The 17329-nt window shown below is 31.1% G+C and overlaps 1 protein-coding gene across 2 annotated transcripts; it reads left to right on the top strand.

Annotated features, from left to right (window-relative positions):
* Positions 1-2356: 2356 nt before the first annotated feature.
* apd-3 lies at positions 2357-16261 on the top strand (the record flags this gene model as incomplete). 2 transcript variants are annotated; one of them, NM_062169.7, is made up of 15 exons in its annotated part: positions 2357-2462; positions 2514-2609; positions 2746-2834; positions 2944-3027; positions 3853-4219; positions 4923-5046; positions 5715-6175; positions 7520-7686; positions 7979-8639; positions 10084-10452; positions 11393-11782; positions 13403-13738; positions 14096-14221; positions 14977-15273; positions 15806-16261. In NM_062169.7, exons 1-15 carry the CDS (start codon positions 2367-2369, stop codon positions 15896-15898), a joined length of 3756 nt encoding a protein of 1251 aa, NP_494570.1. In that variant the 5' UTR covers positions 2357-2366. The 2 variants fall into 2 exon arrangements, with proteins under 2 accessions (NP_494570.1, NP_494571.1); NM_062170.5 differs by lacking the exons at positions 2357-2462; positions 2514-2609; positions 2746-2834; positions 2944-3027 and having other exon boundaries at positions 4081-4109; positions 15806-15898.
* Between the last annotated feature and the right edge of the window lie 1068 nt (positions 16262-17329).

Below are 17329 nucleotides of genomic sequence, written 5' to 3'. Positions count from 1 at the left end.
TAAATGTGTTTCTAGACGCCCATGTTGTTTTCGAGAAGAATAAAATGGCTTTTTGCAATATTTTTCATATTTTTCTGATCATGCATTTTTTGCTGTTTTACGATTCATATCTTTGCGCACATATGAGATATAACAAAACGGTCAACTGAATACCTGTTAATAATAAAAAAGCACTTATTTTTTGATTTAAAGATTTTTGATCAGACACCTGGTTTTGGAGTTACTGGCAAAAACATGAAAAATTAGGATTTTTTGAAAATTGGACCAAGCGCACTTCTATCGACTGTAACTCAGAAACGTGAGGAGATCCAACGTTGCACCAAACTGATAAATTGTAGCTTATAATATGTACATTAATGTTGTAATACATTACTTTTGTATATCTCTCATGGTTTCAAAGTTAGCACCGCTCAAAAATAAAAAAGACAATTTTGCAAGCGTTTTAGGCACTTCCAACAGATGTAGCGCTACCAATAAGCTATGCCTGAGTCTGAAAATTTTCAGTTTTATTTAACTAACTGTCTAATACATCTACGCATACAAAGTTTTTGATTTCATGAGGAAATAAAAAAAATCGAAAAAAAAAATTTTGTTTCGTTGTCATAGTTCGGAGTTTTAAACAACCTGGAAGTTGACCGAAATGGCTGATATCGTTGGGCTTGTCATTACTAACAGTCCTCTATACAACCGCAAAAAAATATCCAAGAAAAAATCAAAACTGGAAAAAAACGACAAAACTTATTGAACGACCTAATAGTTTGTGCTCGCCGCTGACTAAAATTGATAAGATAATTTTAGTTCTTATCTGTCTGTCTCCCGCTCGTACTGTTCCTCCAGTTGTTATTAGTCTTCTATGATTCTGCTAGATAATAATAAATGTTTTGTCTGAAATTGTCTGAAAATTCCATGCGATCACATTTCGAAGAGGCGGCGGCGACGGTTCGAAAAAATTCAAAAAGTCTGAGAAATCGACGAGCCGATCAGGGGTTTCTCCTAGCGCAGACGTCATTTCAGTTGTGAGTTTTTGAAAAAAAAGATTGAACAGATGAAAACGCGCTCTATTGCGAATTATCGGTGAATCTCATTAGAGCGCGCTTTCTAGAAGGTTTTAAGATGAACATTTCGAAAAAAAACGTTCCAATTTCCTTTTTTAGGTCAAACTTCTGGCCTAGAATTCCCTCTAGTCCCTCCAACACTTGTCGTTGTCCTTAATAATTCTTCAGTGCCTTTGGTCGATATATCCGTCTCCGCAAGCTGTGCTGCTGCACCCCTCTGTGCCGCTACTTTCCTGTCTGCGTCTCGACCCCTGCCCGCTCTATTTCCCTCATTTTCTCTCCGCACGTTCTATGTTTGATTCTATCTTTGGGGCGAGGAGGGAAGAAGATGCGTCGTCTTTTTCGTCCTCTTTTAGGAGCCCTTCTGTGTTTGGAACTGACGCAGAAGCTGAAGAGATGGAGGACGACGTCCCCATTTAATCCTTCACTCATTTTATCGCCTTTTCCCCACAAAAACCCGCGCTTTTCGGACATTTTTTTGGAATTTTTCGGGTTTTTTTTTGAGGCATGTTGCACCATGTTAGTTCCTGCGAATTTAAGGTTTTTATTTTATTGTGAAATTTTTTTAAAGATTTTTTTAAATTTTGAAAAACATTAATTTGTCTGTTTTAAAGCAAATTTAGAATTTAATTTACCTATTTTTTTCGGATTTTCTTCTATTTCTGGCCATCTAAACCGAAATTAGAATGGATTTTACAGAAATGCTACCCAAAATTAATTCATTTAAACATTTCCGGTTTTCTTGTGGCTTTTCGTGATTAATTTATTCATTTTTACCAAGAAAAAACAATAAAAATCGATAAAAACTTCAATAAATCGATTTATTCGAGTACTGTTTTAAAGGCGCATGACATCAAGATTTTGTTGGGTTTTGACACGAGTTTTTGTTTTGTGCGAGTTCAGGTTGACTCTTTTGTATTTTTCAATTAAAGAAATTGTGAAATAGGTTGATGAAATTTTAAAAACACTTTTTATTGTTTTCGTGGAGAAAAAATCAGATTTCGTGCTTAAATTCTGAAAAATTATGGTAAAAACCGTATGCCTTCTTTAAAGGTACATGGAGGAAGTTTTAGTTTGGGTCTCGAGGCGATAGTTTTGAAGATTATTTTATTTTATTTTTTGACGGTTTTAAAGCAATTTTTCTCTATTTAACCAAGATTTTTTGTTGTTTTTGTCACAAAAATCACAACATTAAATTTTTTAAAAATATTTTTCACAAAAATCACCTCACCGAACCCTTCTGCGTGTCATTTTTCACTCCCAAAACGAAAAAAACTTTAAAAAAAGCAAAATTTTTTCAGATTCGAAGAAATGGCGTTACGCAAGGTGCGTAGCAACATTGACCGGATCTTTGACAAGTCTCTGACCGACTTGATCCGCGGAATTCGCAATAATAAGGATAATGAGGTGGGATTTATTGGTTTTCCGGGAAAAAATCTAATTTTTTGATATTTTCAGTCCCGATACATCACTCAATGTATGGAAGAGATCAAGCAGGAGCTCCGACAAGACTCGATTTATGTGAAGGCGAACGCAATTGAAAAGTTGGCCTATGTGAGTTCCGGCGTGCCGAAAAACTTGAAAATTAGCCTCTATTCAGTGGAAAAACGCTCTAAAAATGAAGAAAAACACGAAAAATTGAATTTTTCACTTAAAAATCTGTAAAAACCATGACTTTTTATGTTTTCAGCTCCAAATGCTCGGTTATGACATCTCATGGGCTTCGTTCAACGTGATAGAAGTGATGGCTTCTACAAAATACACGGAAAAGCGAATAGGGTTGGTTTTTATTCGATTTTTGCTGAATTTTGACCTAAAAACTCCGGTTAAAACGTATTTTTCGATGATTTTAAGCCGAAAATTCAGTAAAAAATCAATAATTTTTCAGATATCTCGCCGCTGCACAAAGCTTCCACGATGAGACTGATGTCCTTATGTTGACGACGAATTTGATAAGAAAAGATGTGAATAGGTAAGGTTCTTGGGCGAAAAAGTGTGAAAAACTGGAAAAAATACAAATTTTCGCCAATTTTGAGCTAAAAAATGCGATTTTTGATGTTGGAAATGTTGAAAAAATGCAAATTTGGATTTTGGCAAGAAATTTCTGGAAATTTACAAATAAAAAATGAAATTTCATTTTTTTAAATTAGAATCTTTTTAAAATTTTATTTTTCTAATAAAAAAAACCGAAAAATATCATTTTTTCTGAAAAAAAAATTGAAAAATTATTTTTTTCTCAAAAAATTCAATTTTTTATCTAAAAAAACGATAAAAAACCATAATCAGAAAAAAAGGCAAAAATCCAGATTTTTCTTTTAAAAAATGGATAAAAAACACAATTTTTTCTCTAAAAAATCAAAAAAATTCAGATTTTTGCTTTAAAAAATACAATTTTTTATCTAAAAAATTGATAAAAAATGCATATTTTTTCTGAAAAAAAGGCAAAAATCTAGATTTTTCTGAAAAAAATTGATAAAAAATCCATTATTTTCTCTAAAAAAATCGAAAAAGTTCAGATTTTTTCCCAAAAAAAGGGGAAAAGAAAAAATATAGATTTTTATTTAAAAATTGATAAAAAATCCAATTTTTTCTAAAAAAAAACGGAAAAAATTCGGTTGTTTCTCAAAAAAAAGGAAAAATATAGATTTTATTTCCAAAATAAAATGAAAAAAAAACTGGAAAAAATAATATTTTTTCAAAAAAAATTTTTTTGCCAAAAAATCAATTTTTTCCTCAAAATATCGAAAAAGTTCCAATTTTTTTCAAAAAAAAAATCACGAAAAATTCAATTTTTCAGCTCAAATATGTACGAAAGCGGTATCGCATTGGGTGGTCTCAGCTGCTTCGTAACTCCAGATTTGGCTCGAGATCTCGCAGCGGACGTTGTAAATTTGCTCTCTTGCTCGCGGAATTATACGAGAAAACGGGCGGTTCTGCTGCTTTATAAGATATTTTTAAAGTATCCAGACGCTCTACGACCAACATTTCCCCGATTGAAAGAAAAATTGGAAGATCCGGATCCGGGAGTTCAGAGCTCGGCGGTTAATGTGATTTGTGAGCTGGCGAGGAAAAATCCGAAGAATTATTTGACACTGGCACCGGTTTTCTTTAAATTAATGACTACTTCTTCGAATAATTGGATGCTTATTAAAATTATTAAATTGGTACGGACATTTCGAGGCAGAAATTGGAAAAAATCGGTTGAAAATTGATTTTTTTTCCGAAAAAATCGTTTTTTTTCGGTTACTTATGCGAAAAAATTGAATTTTTTTCGATTATTTTAAGCGAAAAAATTGGATTTTTTTCGAAAAAAATGATAATAAAATTTCGATTTTCTTTAGAGAAAAAATTGAATTTTTTCGGATTTTTTTTCGATTTTTTTTTCAGAATTTTTTTGGAGAAAAATTGAATTTTTTCGGATTTTTTTTCGATTTTTTTTTCAGAATTTTTTTGGAGAAAAATTGAATTTTTTCGATTTTTTTCTAAAAAAAAGTGAAATTTTCAGATTTTTTTTTTGAGAAAAAAAGCTAATTTTTTTTTCTGAAAAATTGAAGTATTCCGAATTTTTTTTGAATTTTTCGCAAAAAAAAAATAAAAATCTGAAAAAATTTGGAAAAATAATGAAAAAAAAATTTTTTTTTACCAACTTTTTAGGAAAAAAATGAAGCAAAAAATTCGAAAAATTTATAAGTTTTTAAAATTTCAATGTGTTAGAAAAAAATGAACAAAAAGGAAAAAAAAGAGATAAAATAAAAATTTTCCAAAAATTTATTTTTTAATTTTAAATTTTTTTGCATTAAAAATCTGATTGTAATTTATTATTAAATCTCGAAAAAAGTTCCCAAAAAAAACGAATAATATTTTCAGTTCGGAGCCCTCGTCCCACTGGAGCCCCGACTTGGCAAGAAGCTCCTGGAGCCGCTCACAAATCTCATCAATTCAACGTCAGCAATGTCGTTGCTCTACGAGTGTATTAATACTGTTATAGCAGGTAAAAATCGATATTAAAATTTGATATAATTTTTTAGGAAATTATGAAAAAAAATTTTTTTGAAATTTAAAAAATTCGAAACAATTTTTTTTTTCAAATTATAAAGTTTTTTATTGGAATTTTTCAAATTTTAGAATACTAGATAAGTAAAATTTTACGAAAATTTGAAAACAAAAATTTAAAAAAAAAATTTATTTGGAAAAAAGTGAAAAAAAATTCGAAAAAATCAAAAATTAATTTTTTTTTCAATGTTTGAAAATCGAAAAAAATAACTCACAAAAAAGGTAAAATGTACTTTTTTCAAAAAAATAGAAAAAAAAATTAAAAAATTTTTATTCTGTGAAAAAAAATCAATAATTTTTAATTTCAGTATTTTTCAGCTTCAAAATTTGTCAAAGGTGCCAGAAAAAAATTTAAAAAATTAAAAAAAAATCTAGCAAAATATTCGAAAAACATTCTAAATTTAAATGAGCCAGTGGAAAAAAAATTAATTTTTTTAAATAAAAAAAAATAAATTTCAGTTCTTTTTAGCTTAAAATTCGCTGAAATCGGCTGAAAATCGCTCAGAAATTTGAAAATCTTTGACGAAAAAATAATTTTTTGCACCAAAACCGCCCAAAAAAGCTAAAAAATTCCAAATTTTCCACCTAAAACCTCCCAATTTTCAGTACTAATCAGCATCTCAGCCGGCGGAGACCACACCGCTTCCATTCAACTTTGCGTCCAAAAACTCGGCGTTCTCATCGAAGATTCCGACCAAAATCTGAAATATTTGGGGCTCCTGGCGATGGGAAAAATTCTAAAAACCCACCCAAAAGCCGTCCAAGCTCACAAGGACATTGTGCTCCGATGCCTTGATGATAAAGATGAAAGTATTCGAATAAGAAGTCTTGATCTACTTTATGGAATGGTTAGTAAGAAGAATATTGTGGAAATTGTCAAAAAACTAATGGAACACGTCGAAGCTGCCGAAGGAAGTCATTATCGAGATGAGCTTCTGAGCAGAATTATTGGAATATGTAGTTGGAGCAACTATCAATATATTACCAATTTTGAATGGTATATTTCGGTGCTCGTGGAGCTCACGAAGGTGGAGGGAACGGAGCACGGGGCGAAGATTGCCGAGCAGGTAGAGTTTTGAAAAATCTAGAAAAAAGTGGAGAAAATGCATAGAAAATTGCTGAAAATGGAGGAAAAATTGTGAAAAAATTGGTTTTTGCCAATTCTTGCAAAAAGTTGTCGAAAGCTGACAATTTTTCGACGAAAGTTGGTGAAAAAAGGCAATTTTGGGGAAAGTTGGCAATTTTTGGGCGAAAGTTGGTTCAAATAAACAATTTTCGCAGAAAATGTCAACTTTCGAAAACTTTACTCGAAAAAATGTCAAATTTCGTAAAAATTGCTAAATTTCGCCGAAAAGTTACCAATTTTCACCAACTTTCCCCAAAAATTGTCAAATTTCGGCAACTTTCGTCGAAAAATTGCCAAATTCGCCAAAAACTGACAACTTTTGCCAAATTTTGTCAAAAAATTGCCGAAAAAGTGGAGAAAATGCATAAAAATTTGCTGAAAAAGGAGGAAAAATGGTGAAAAGACCAATTTTTGCCAATTTTTGCCAAAAGTTGTCAAAAGTGGGCACTTTTTTGGCGAAAGTTGGTGAAAAAAGGCAATTTTGAGGAAAATTGTCAACTTTCACCAAAAATGTCAAATTTTTTCCAAAAAATGGTTAAATTTCGCCAAAAAAGTGTGATTTTTACCAACTTTCGCTAAAAATTACCAATTTTCGACAACTTGCGCCAAAAATGGTCAAATTTTGCCAACTTTCGCCGGAAAGTTGTCGACTTTCGACAAATTTCGCCGAAAAATGGCCAAATTCGCCAAAAACTGACAACTTTTGCCAAAAAATTGCCGAAAAAAGTGGAGAAAATGCATAGAAAATTGCTGAAAAAAAAAGGAAAAATGGCGAAAAAGTCAATTTTTGCCAAAAGTTGTCGAAAGTTGATAATTTTGGCCAAAAAATCGCCAATTTTCACCAACTTTCGCGAAAAATGACTAACTTTTACCAACTTTCGTTAAAAATTGTCAATTTTCGCCAAAATTGCCAAAAATTTCCAATTTTTACCAACTTTTGCTGAAAATTATCAACTTTCTCCAAAAAATTGGCAATTTTCTACAACTTTCGTTGAAAATTGTCAAAAATTGTTTAATTTCGACAACTTTCGCCAAAAAATTGCTAAATTTCGCCAAAAATTACAAATTTTCACCAACTTTGGTCAAAAATCACCAATTTTCGCCACAAATTCCCAAATTTTGCCAAAAAATGTCTACTTTCTTCAAAAATCATCAATTTCCACCAACTTTCGTCAAAAAATATCAAATTTCGCCAAAAACTGTCAATTTAGACCAAATTTTAAATTTTTTTCAGAAAAATCCATTTTTTTCCAATTTTCTCAAAAATTTTCCCCCAATTTTCCAGATCCAAGATGTAACCGTACGTGTCGAGTCAATTCGTCACTTTTCCGTCTCTCAAATGGCTCTTCTCGTCGAAAATGCTCATGTTTTGCTCGCCGGCTCGGCTCAACAACGGAGCAATATGTGTGAAGTGCTCCTAGCGGCCGCTTGGATTTGTGGAGAATATAGCCAGTAAGTGGATCCGCGAGCCGAGAAAAAATCTAATTTTTTTTATTAAAAAAGTTCCTATAAATTGCAAATTTTTCACCAAAAATTCCCAAAAAAATCCGATTCAAAATTTTAAAAAATCATTCAGAAAATCAAATTTTTCCACTTAAAATTCCCAAAAAAATCCGATTTTTTTATTGAAAAAAATCCTAAAAAATTGAGTTTTTCATTTTAAAAAAAATGTGTAAAAATTCCAGTTTTTTACCAAAAAATCCCAAAAAAGTTCCAATTTTTCACCAAAATTTCTATTTTTCAGACACGTCCGTAATCAACAAGGTGTGCTCGAATCAATGCTCAAAGCGAAACCATCCGTGATGCCCGGCCACATTCTGTCGGTTTACGTTCAGAACATTGGAAAACTCTACTGCTCCCTAATGTCTCAAGCCGAAGAGGAAGACGATTGGGATGCTATAGATAGTCTCGACAACCTTATGCTCTCGAAACTTCCACAATTCGAGCTCTCCGAGCATCTAGAAGCTCAGGAGAGAGCCTGTAACCTGATGGCTATCATACGGATCGTTGAGAAGCTCCACCAAGACCGTCAAAAAATGGGCTCCGAAGTTCAGAAGCTCTATGATGGGGAGCTTAATCCAGTGGCTACAAAAGCTCAGCGAAAGGTTCCAGTACCGGATGGCCTGGATCTAGATGCATGGATTGGTGAGGAGTGGGCCGCTGCTTCTGAAGACGAATCGGATGATGAATCGGATATTGAGGAGATGTTCGGAGCACCGGCTACCCGACCGAAAATGCTCGAGAATGAGGAGCAGGAGCCGGTGGTGCAGGACCTGGAGGAGCTCGGTGGAGGGAAGAAGAAAAAGGGGAAGAATGGGGCTGAAATTGCGATGAGCAAAGAGGAAATTGAGAAAAGACGGAAGTTGAGGGAACAGGAGATTGAGAATAATCCCTATTATGTTAAGGTAAAAAATCAAAAAAAATGTTCAGAAAAAATCGGAAAATTTAGTGAAAAAATGGACATTTTTCGATTTTCCGATATTTTTTTTAAGATAAAATCGTAAAATTTAGTGAAATTCGGATATTTTTCTTTAAAAAATCGAGAAAATTTCAGAAAAAAAATCGAAAAATTCAAAAAAAAATCTGATATTTTTTGATTTTCTGATGTTTTTTCAGAGAAAATTGGAAAATTCATTGAAAAATCGAATATTTTTTGGAAAAAAAATCGAAAAAGTTTCAGAAAAGAATTGGAACATTTACTGAAAAATCTGCCATTTTTTCGAAAAAATTGGAAATTTTTTTTTGATTTTCCGATATTTCTACTCAGAGAAAATTGGAAAATTTAGCGAAATTCGGATATTTTTCTTTAAAAAATCGAAAAAATTCTGAAAAAAATTGGAAAATTTACTGAAAAATCTGATATTTTTCAGAGAAAATCGGAAAATTTCGTGAAAAATCTGCAATTTTTCGAAAAAATCAGATTTTTTTTCGAATTTTCCGGTATTTTTTTAAAGAGAAAATTGGAAAATTCATTGAAAAATCGGAAAATTTACTGAAAAAAATCGAAAAAATTTCAGAAAAAATTGGAAAATTTGGTGAAAAATCGGATATTTTTAGAAAAAAAATTGGAATTTTTTTTTTAATTTTCCGATATATTTTTTCAGAGAAAATCTCAAACATTTGGTGAAATTCGGATATTTTTTGAAAAAAATAGAAAAAAAAAACAAATAAAAACCACAAGAAAATATATAAATTTCTGCCAAAAAGTAAAAAAAAAAACTACCTTTTGGAAATTTCTCGAAAAAAAAACGGAAAACTAAAAAAAATTGCAAGAAAAACGTTATTTTTTAATTTAAAAACGCGATAATCTGGAAAAAAATACAGTTTTCTTGGAAAATGTCAGAATATTTTTTAAAAAATCGTAAACATTTTGGAAATTTATTCCCAAAATTCTCGAAATTCCAGCCGGAAGTTTTTTTTTCTTGTCGAAAATTGAACCATTTTATAAAATTTGAATTTTCGCGCCAAAATTACGGTACCCGGTCTCGGCACGACAATTTTTTGTAAAATACCAACGAGCATGCGCCTTTAAAGAGTACTGTAACAGGAGTTTTCCATCGATTTTTTCATAGTATTTTATTTAAAAATTTATATTTATAAGGCTATTTTTTAAAGATAAAGAAGTACTTGGCTCAATGGATGGAGGAAATTTTTTTAGATTAAAAAAATATTCTAAAAAAATTATATTAAATTTTGTGACATTTTTCAATTTTTTTCCGATATTTTATCGATTTTTTATTTTCAGAATAAACAGTTTTTGAGCATTTTTAATGAAAAATTCCATAAATTGGCTCCTAAAATGCTGAAATTTCGAAAAAAAAGTTCTACAATTTTTTCCTAAATTTCCAGGGCTCAGCAACTGCTCCAAAACGTCCAACACGTTTCGGCAACCCTCTCGAACGCGTAGAAATTGTCGAAAAAGAAAAAGAAATTCAATCACCACTGGAAATTCCGGGTGTAGTTGGGCTCCACCGGTATATGGAGCAACAAGACTCGACGTTGAGCTGGAAAAAAGCGAAAGAGGATGATATAATTGGTGGTGGAAAAAAGAAGAAATCGACGAAAAAAGATGGAAAAAAGAATGGGAAGAAAAGTGGAAAAAAGCGAAGAACAACGAGTACAAGTAGTGAAGAAGAGGATCGAATTGTGCATAAAGTTAATCGAAATGATGGAGAAATGCCTGAAGGAGCCAAGTCAACGGATGATGAGGATGAGAAAGTACGGAAAATTGAGGATTTTCAGAGAAATTTGGAGAAAAATTGTCCAAAAAAGGGAAATTTTTTTTTTGGGAAATTGGGCAATTTTTGGCATATTTACAAAAAAATCCAAAACATGTCGAATTTTACCAAAAAAAATGTCCAGTTTTTGCCGAAAAATGTTTACCTAAAAAAGTCAATTGTTTACCAAAAATGTCAAATTTTTTACCAAAAAAGTGCAATTTTTGCCAAAAAAATGTCAATTTTTTACCGAATAATTCCAAAAAAATGTCAAACTTTTTTCCCAAAAATGCAAATTTTTTACAAAAAAAAACCTAAAAAATGTCAATTTTTTACCAAACAATTCCAAAAAAAAATTCCTAATTTTTTACCAAAAAATGTCAAATTTGTTACCAAAAAAATGCAATTTTTGCCAAAAAAAATGTCCAATTTATACAAAAAATGCCAATTTTTGCCAAAAAAACCCAAAAATGCCAATTTTTGCCAAAAAATCCCAAAAAAATGTCCAGTTTTTACAACAAAAAAAACCAGTTTTTTACCAAAAAATGTCCAATTTTTTACCAAAAAATGTCAAATTTTTTACAAAAAAAAAGCACTTTTTGCCAAAAAAAAATGTCCAATGTATACAAAAAATGTCAATTTTTACCAAAAAATCCCAAAAAAATGCCAATATTTTACCAAAAAAATGTCAAATTTTTACCAAAAAAACCCCAAAAATGCCGAATTTTTCACCAAAAATCCCAAAAAAATTGCCAATACTCTACCAAAAAATGTCAAATTTTTTACCAAAAATTCCCAAAAAAATGCCAATTTTTTACAGAAAAAATCTCCAAATTTTACCAAAAAAAAGTCAAATTTTTTCCAAAAAATGCCGAAAAAAAATAAATAAAAAAGTAGAAAAGCCGAAAAAACCGAAAAAAAATCAATTTCAAAATTTCCAGATAACCTCAATCGACGAATTCCGGGCCCTTGACATGGACCTAGACGCCCCGCTCCGGCCCGATGAGATTGTAAAAGCTCCTCAAGCCTACACCCGTGTCTATCCATCTCAACAAAAACAAGGCCCACTTGTTCCAAGACCACCCACGACGTTTGAGCCGAGACTTGTTGCTCAGCAGCAGGAACCTGCTGTGAAATTAGTTAAGGAAAAGAAGAAGAAAACTGGGAAAAAGACGACGACGGCGACGGCGGTGGCGAAATTAAAGAAAAAGAAGAGCCTTCCAGAATCGTCGGCTTCGAAATCGAATTTATTTAATATGGATGATTGGTTGGATGGAAGTAATGGAAATGTACCAATTGATAGTACTTTGGAGATGAAGAGTACCCTTAATGTAAGGGAAAATGACGGCTGGAGTTTCAGACATTTTTCTGGAAAAAATTCTGAAATTTTTGAGCTTTGTAGAGCATTTCTGAGCATTTTTAGACATTTTGTGCACTTTTGAGCATTTTCAGAAATTTTTAGAGTAGGCTAAATCATTTTTGAACCTTTTGAGCATTTATGAACATTTTGAACATTTTAGAGCATTTTTTAGAATTTTTTGAAAACGTTGAAAATTTTTGAGAAATTCGGACCATTTTTGGGAGTTTTGAGCGACTTTAGGACTTTTCCACAATTTTCGAGACTTTTTTGAACATTTTAGAGCATTTCTGACTATTTTAGGGAGTTTTGAGCGATTTTTGAGACTTTCCAGCATTTTTGAGCATTTTGGAGCGCTTTTTGAATATTTTGGAGCATTTTTGAGAATTTTTAGCAATTTACAGCATTTTTAGAAATTTAAATTATTTTTGAACATGTTGAGAAATTTTAAGCAATTTTTGAATATTTTATTGCATTTTTGGACTTTTTAGAGCATTTTTGAACATTTTGGAGCATTTTTGGGCGTTTTGAGCAAATTTGAGCATTTAAAACAAAAGTTGAGAATTTTGCTCAATTTTTGAGCTTTTAAGAGCATTTTAAAGCATTATTGAGCATGGAGCCTTTTTTTTTGACACTTTAAAGAATTTTTAAAGAAGGAGTATCCTGAATGGGGAAATTGTTTTGAAATGTAGTATTCGTGCTCAAACTTACGAATATAACAAAAGAAAAACGGGAAAAATCCGTTAACATTGAGCAAATCGCCACTAAAATCGACAAAAGCGGAGGAAAGCGGATTAATTTCAAATTCCCGCGTGAATGAATCCTAGGCCGCCACGCGATTCCTAGGCCATATTCGTTCAACAAAAAATTGATTTAAATGTTATTTTTCAAACTTCAAATAATTTTTCTCTCTCAAAAAGTTTAAGAAAACTGAGAAGAAAGAATTGTATTAAGTACTTATTAAAAATACAGTACACGACAGAATTAAAATGCGGACAATCCTCCTGGCCTAGAATTTTTCTAGTCAAATTTTAAAGATTTTTCGCCGATTTTTCTGGCTTAAAATGCTCAATGTTAACGGATTTTTCCCGTTTTTCTTTTGTTATATACGTATGTTTGAGCATGAATACTACATTTTAAAACAATTTCCCCATTCAGGATACTCCTTCTTTAAGCATTTTGTGCATTTTTGAACATTTTGGAGCATTTTGAGCAATTTTAAGCATTTTCTTTTAAATATTTTTTAAGTATTTTATAGATTTTTTCAAGAAAAATGGCAAACATTTTGGAGAAATTTTTAAAAATGTTAAGCAATTTTTGAGCATTTTTGAACATTTTGAGCATTTTCAGAAAATTTCTAGCAATTTTCTAAAATTTGCTCAACATTTGCTGAAATTCCATTGCAATTCTTTGGAATTTTCACCCAATTTATAAATACAAAAAATCGAAAAATTAGTTTTTTTGCATGTAAAAATCTGAAATTTTTATTTTAAAGAGCCTTTTTTAAAGTAAAAATAGAGCCAAAAAAAGGAGTTTTTAAAAAGTTTTTTCACAGAAAAAAAATTTAAAAATCCCAATTCCTCTAATTTTCCAGGTGGAAAAGCCGAAAAAGCTGAAAAAATCGGCAATTTCTTCAAAAAAGAAGGTCCGCGAGGCATACGAGGAGACATCAGGCGTCTGTACACCATCAATTCCCCATCAACCGAGCCCAATTGACTCAGAAGCCGCCACGTCATCAGAGTACTGTAGACTCGCCGCCAACAAGACGATCTACGTGGATTTCGTGGCGAGACCCAACTGCGATCCGCTGGATCATGGGCGGCTCACTGTGCATTTGAGAGTTTCCAGGAAGGAGCATAAGGAGAAAATTCGAAAAATTGAGCTGAATATGGTGGATACGTTGAATGCGAAAGTGCTCAAGGAGTCGGAGGTAGCGGGAAATTTGAATTTTTTAGAAAAAAATTAATTTAAAAAATTGAATAGAAAATTGGATATTTCAGAAAATTTTTAAAAAATGGAAATTTCAAAAAATAATTTATTTTAGAAAAAAAAAAATTCCAAATTTTTTTAAATAAAAATTTTAGAAAAAAATTAATTTTAAACTTCAGAAATTATTTTTTGATAGATAATTTTAGACAAAAAATTTAAAAATTCTGGAGAAAAATTTGTATTTAAAAATTTAAAAAAAAAACACTTTTTTTTAGAAAAACTGAAAATTACAGAATTTTGAAAAATAAAAATTTTCAGAATTTTTTTCTCCCTTAAAACCGATAAAACATCGTTGCAGGACCCGATTCTGCTTGCCGAGGAGCTCGATTCGGATGCCACGTCATCAGAAGCTTCGTTTGATGTGCAGGTTACCGCTACCAACGTGTCACGGACAATGAGAGGAACACTGACCTACTTTTTAGTGGTACGGGAATGGAAAAATTGAATTTAAACTGGCTAAATTTCCGGAAGACAGAAAAATTTTCAAAAAACAGTTAAAAAATTTTTTTTGAAGATTAGGAAAAAATCTATAAAATAGGAAATAAAATACAATTTCTCAAAATTTTTACTAATTTTTTGGAAATTAAATTTGTTAGCCAAAATACCTGGAATTTTCTGATTTTCTGGAAAAAAAATTTCAAAATTTTTTTTTTTGAAAATCTCATTAGAAATTTCACAAAAATGTAATCCTAAATTTTGAAAATCCAAAAAAAAATCAAAATTTCAGAATTTTCCCAAAAAATAGAATTCTTAATATAAATAAAAATAATTCCGGAAAAATATTGAAAAAAACCCAAAATTTTTAATTTTTAAAACCATATCCCGAAAAAAAAAATCGAAACCCCTTTTTTTTGTTACAAAAAATTTGAAAAAAGTTGTGAAAAATCTAAATTTGAAAAAAAAATTTTCTTGCTAAAAATTCTTTAAAATTTTGAAATTTACCATAAAAATTTGATGGAATATTTAATTTTTTTTTAAATTAAAAAAAATTTGGAAAATCTCAAAGTTGTTTAAATTTCGAGAAAATGCGCATAAATGTCGTAAAAAATAGTGAAAATTTGGAAAATGGAAATAAAAAATTCAAAAAATTATTTTAAAATGCAGAAAAAATAACAAAAATCGAAGAAAAAATTCCCCAATTTTTTTTCTGAAAAATCCGAAATTTCCCCAAAATTCCAGGACGACGAAGGAACACGTGACGACAAGCTTGATCTCCGTCTGCCAATTCCCGCCACAGTCTTTGTAATGCCCAACTCCAGCATTCGAAAAGACGACTATTCGGCACTTTTAGCCTCTGATGACGTGGATTTTGGAGCCACACAGAATGTGGCAACCGGAGAAGTGAAGCTGAAGACGGTGCTCACACAAATTGTACGAAAAGCTCATTTTTCAATTGTCGAGGAGACGCCGAAAGCCGCTTCGTTGTTTGGAAGAACTGTTGGTGGAGAGCCAATTTGTTTGTTGGTTAAGAAAACGGTAAGCAGGGTTTCAGGGAAGTTTAGGTGTATTTTTAGAAAAAAAAATGGTTTAGTGAGATTTAAATCAAAAATTAAAACAGTTAAAACGTTTTTAAAATTCAAAAAAAATTGTTTTGAAATTAAAAAAAAAAAAATTTTTATTTAGGTGATTTTCAGTGCTTATTTATTTTTCATTAAAAAAATTTTTTAATAGAAAATCAATAAAAATTTGTAAAAACTGGGTAAAAAGGTTTTTATTTTAACCAAAAATCTCTAGCTGAAAATTTGAAATTGTTTGGAAAACCTTTTTGGCATTTTTTGAGGTTCTGCACAAAAAAAAATTGAAAAAAAGAAAAAAATATTTTTCAAAAATTATAAATCGATTTTTTTTTTGAATTAAAATTCCACTATTTTTGAAAAAAAAAATGCAAAAAAAACCAATTTTTTTTTCAAAATTTTAGTTTTTTAGCCAGAAAATTATAGTTCAATTTTTTAAGAATTATTTCCCTATTTTAGAAATTTTCCACCCAAAAAACCCCCCAATTTTTCAGTCCGACGGTGTTCAAATTGACGGAAAAGCTGGCGACGAGCAACTAATTCAATCGATAATTCAAGACGTTTCGGAGATTTGCGCTCGAGCCTGAAAATGCTCATAATCACCCCAATTGCTGCTCTTTTTTTTTTGTGCTCATCTCCCCCCTAAAATTTGAATTTTTGTGTATTTTTTTGCATTTTTTTATTTCTTAAAAATTGTGATTTTTTCTATACTTTGTCATCATTTTTTTCCATTCCAAATTTGCTTAAGGTTGTGAATTTTTAATTTTATTAATTTATTTTCCGAATTTTTCGATTTTTTTTTCAACATTTTTAAATCCTAATTTCTACACCAAGATCCTCACCTATTCCCCCTACTTACATCCCCAAAAAATTTCAAAAAAAAAAAAGAAACTCTAATTTATTTTTCTGTGTCAATACTGGTGAGAACTTGAATAAATAATATGTATGAGATTTAGTAGAATTTTCAGGGAAAGAAGAAATTTGAGACGAATTTCTTGGATCGGATTTGACCGGGGAGAGAAACTTTTTGAACTTTTGGATTTTTTTGTTTAGTTTTTAGAAATGTTTCAAAAAAATTTGTAGAAAAATCGATATTTTTAATCATAGGTAACAAAAAATCAGGGAAATTTTGAAAAAAAATCGAAAAAATCAATAAACTCCCGAAAATCGATAATTTTTCTTAAAATCTGCGAATAAATTATTACCGGTACAGAGAGTGTAGATAGTTGGAGAGTGACAGACATCCGGGACCCAATGGGGCGGGGCGCGCGGAAGAGACGATTTTTTCTCGATTTACGACATTTCCCTCGTTGTCATCATTTCGTAAATCGACACAAAATCGTCTGTTCCGCGCGCCCCGCCCCATTGGGTCCCGGATGTCTGGCATTCTCTAACTATCTACACTCTCTGTACCGGTAATAGTAGAAGCCCGGAAAATCGATAACTTTGTCAGGAAGTACAGAAAAGTCAATGACTTTTTTCAAAACGAATAAAATTTTTAAAAATTCGGAAAAATCGATATTTTTTTGAGGAAATTCTCAAAAAATCAATACTTTTTTTGGAAAAATTCAATAAAATGGAAAAATCAATACATATCAGGAGGCGGCAATTGCCGTTCGGCAAATCGGCAAAATGCCGGTTTACCGATTTACCGGAAATTTTCATTTTCGGCAAATTGCTGATTTGCCGATATACCGGAAATTTTCATTTTCGGCAAATTACCCATTTGCCGTTTGCCGGAAATTTTCATTTTCGGCAATTTGCCGATTTGCCGGCAATTTTCAATTCCTGCAATTTGCCGATTTGCCGATTTGCCGGATATCAGATTTGCCGGAAATGTTTAGAGGGTTTTTTTTTAAGACGGAAACTCTTAAAACTGTGCCTTTTTGAATTTTTTCCGGTTTTTTTAAACATTTTTTTATAGAATTTGCTTCAAATTTTCGGCAAATTGCCGTTTTTCCGGCAAATCCGACAAATCGGCAATTTGCCGGTTTGCCGATTTGCCGGCAATTTTCAAT

This window comes from Caenorhabditis elegans, chromosome II (assembly GCF_000002985.6).
Source record: "Caenorhabditis elegans chromosome II".
Taxonomy (NCBI): domain Eukaryota; kingdom Metazoa; phylum Nematoda; class Chromadorea; order Rhabditida; family Rhabditidae; genus Caenorhabditis; species Caenorhabditis elegans.
Note: the sequence above shows the minus strand (reverse complement) of the source record. Positions and strands in the feature narration are given on the sequence as shown.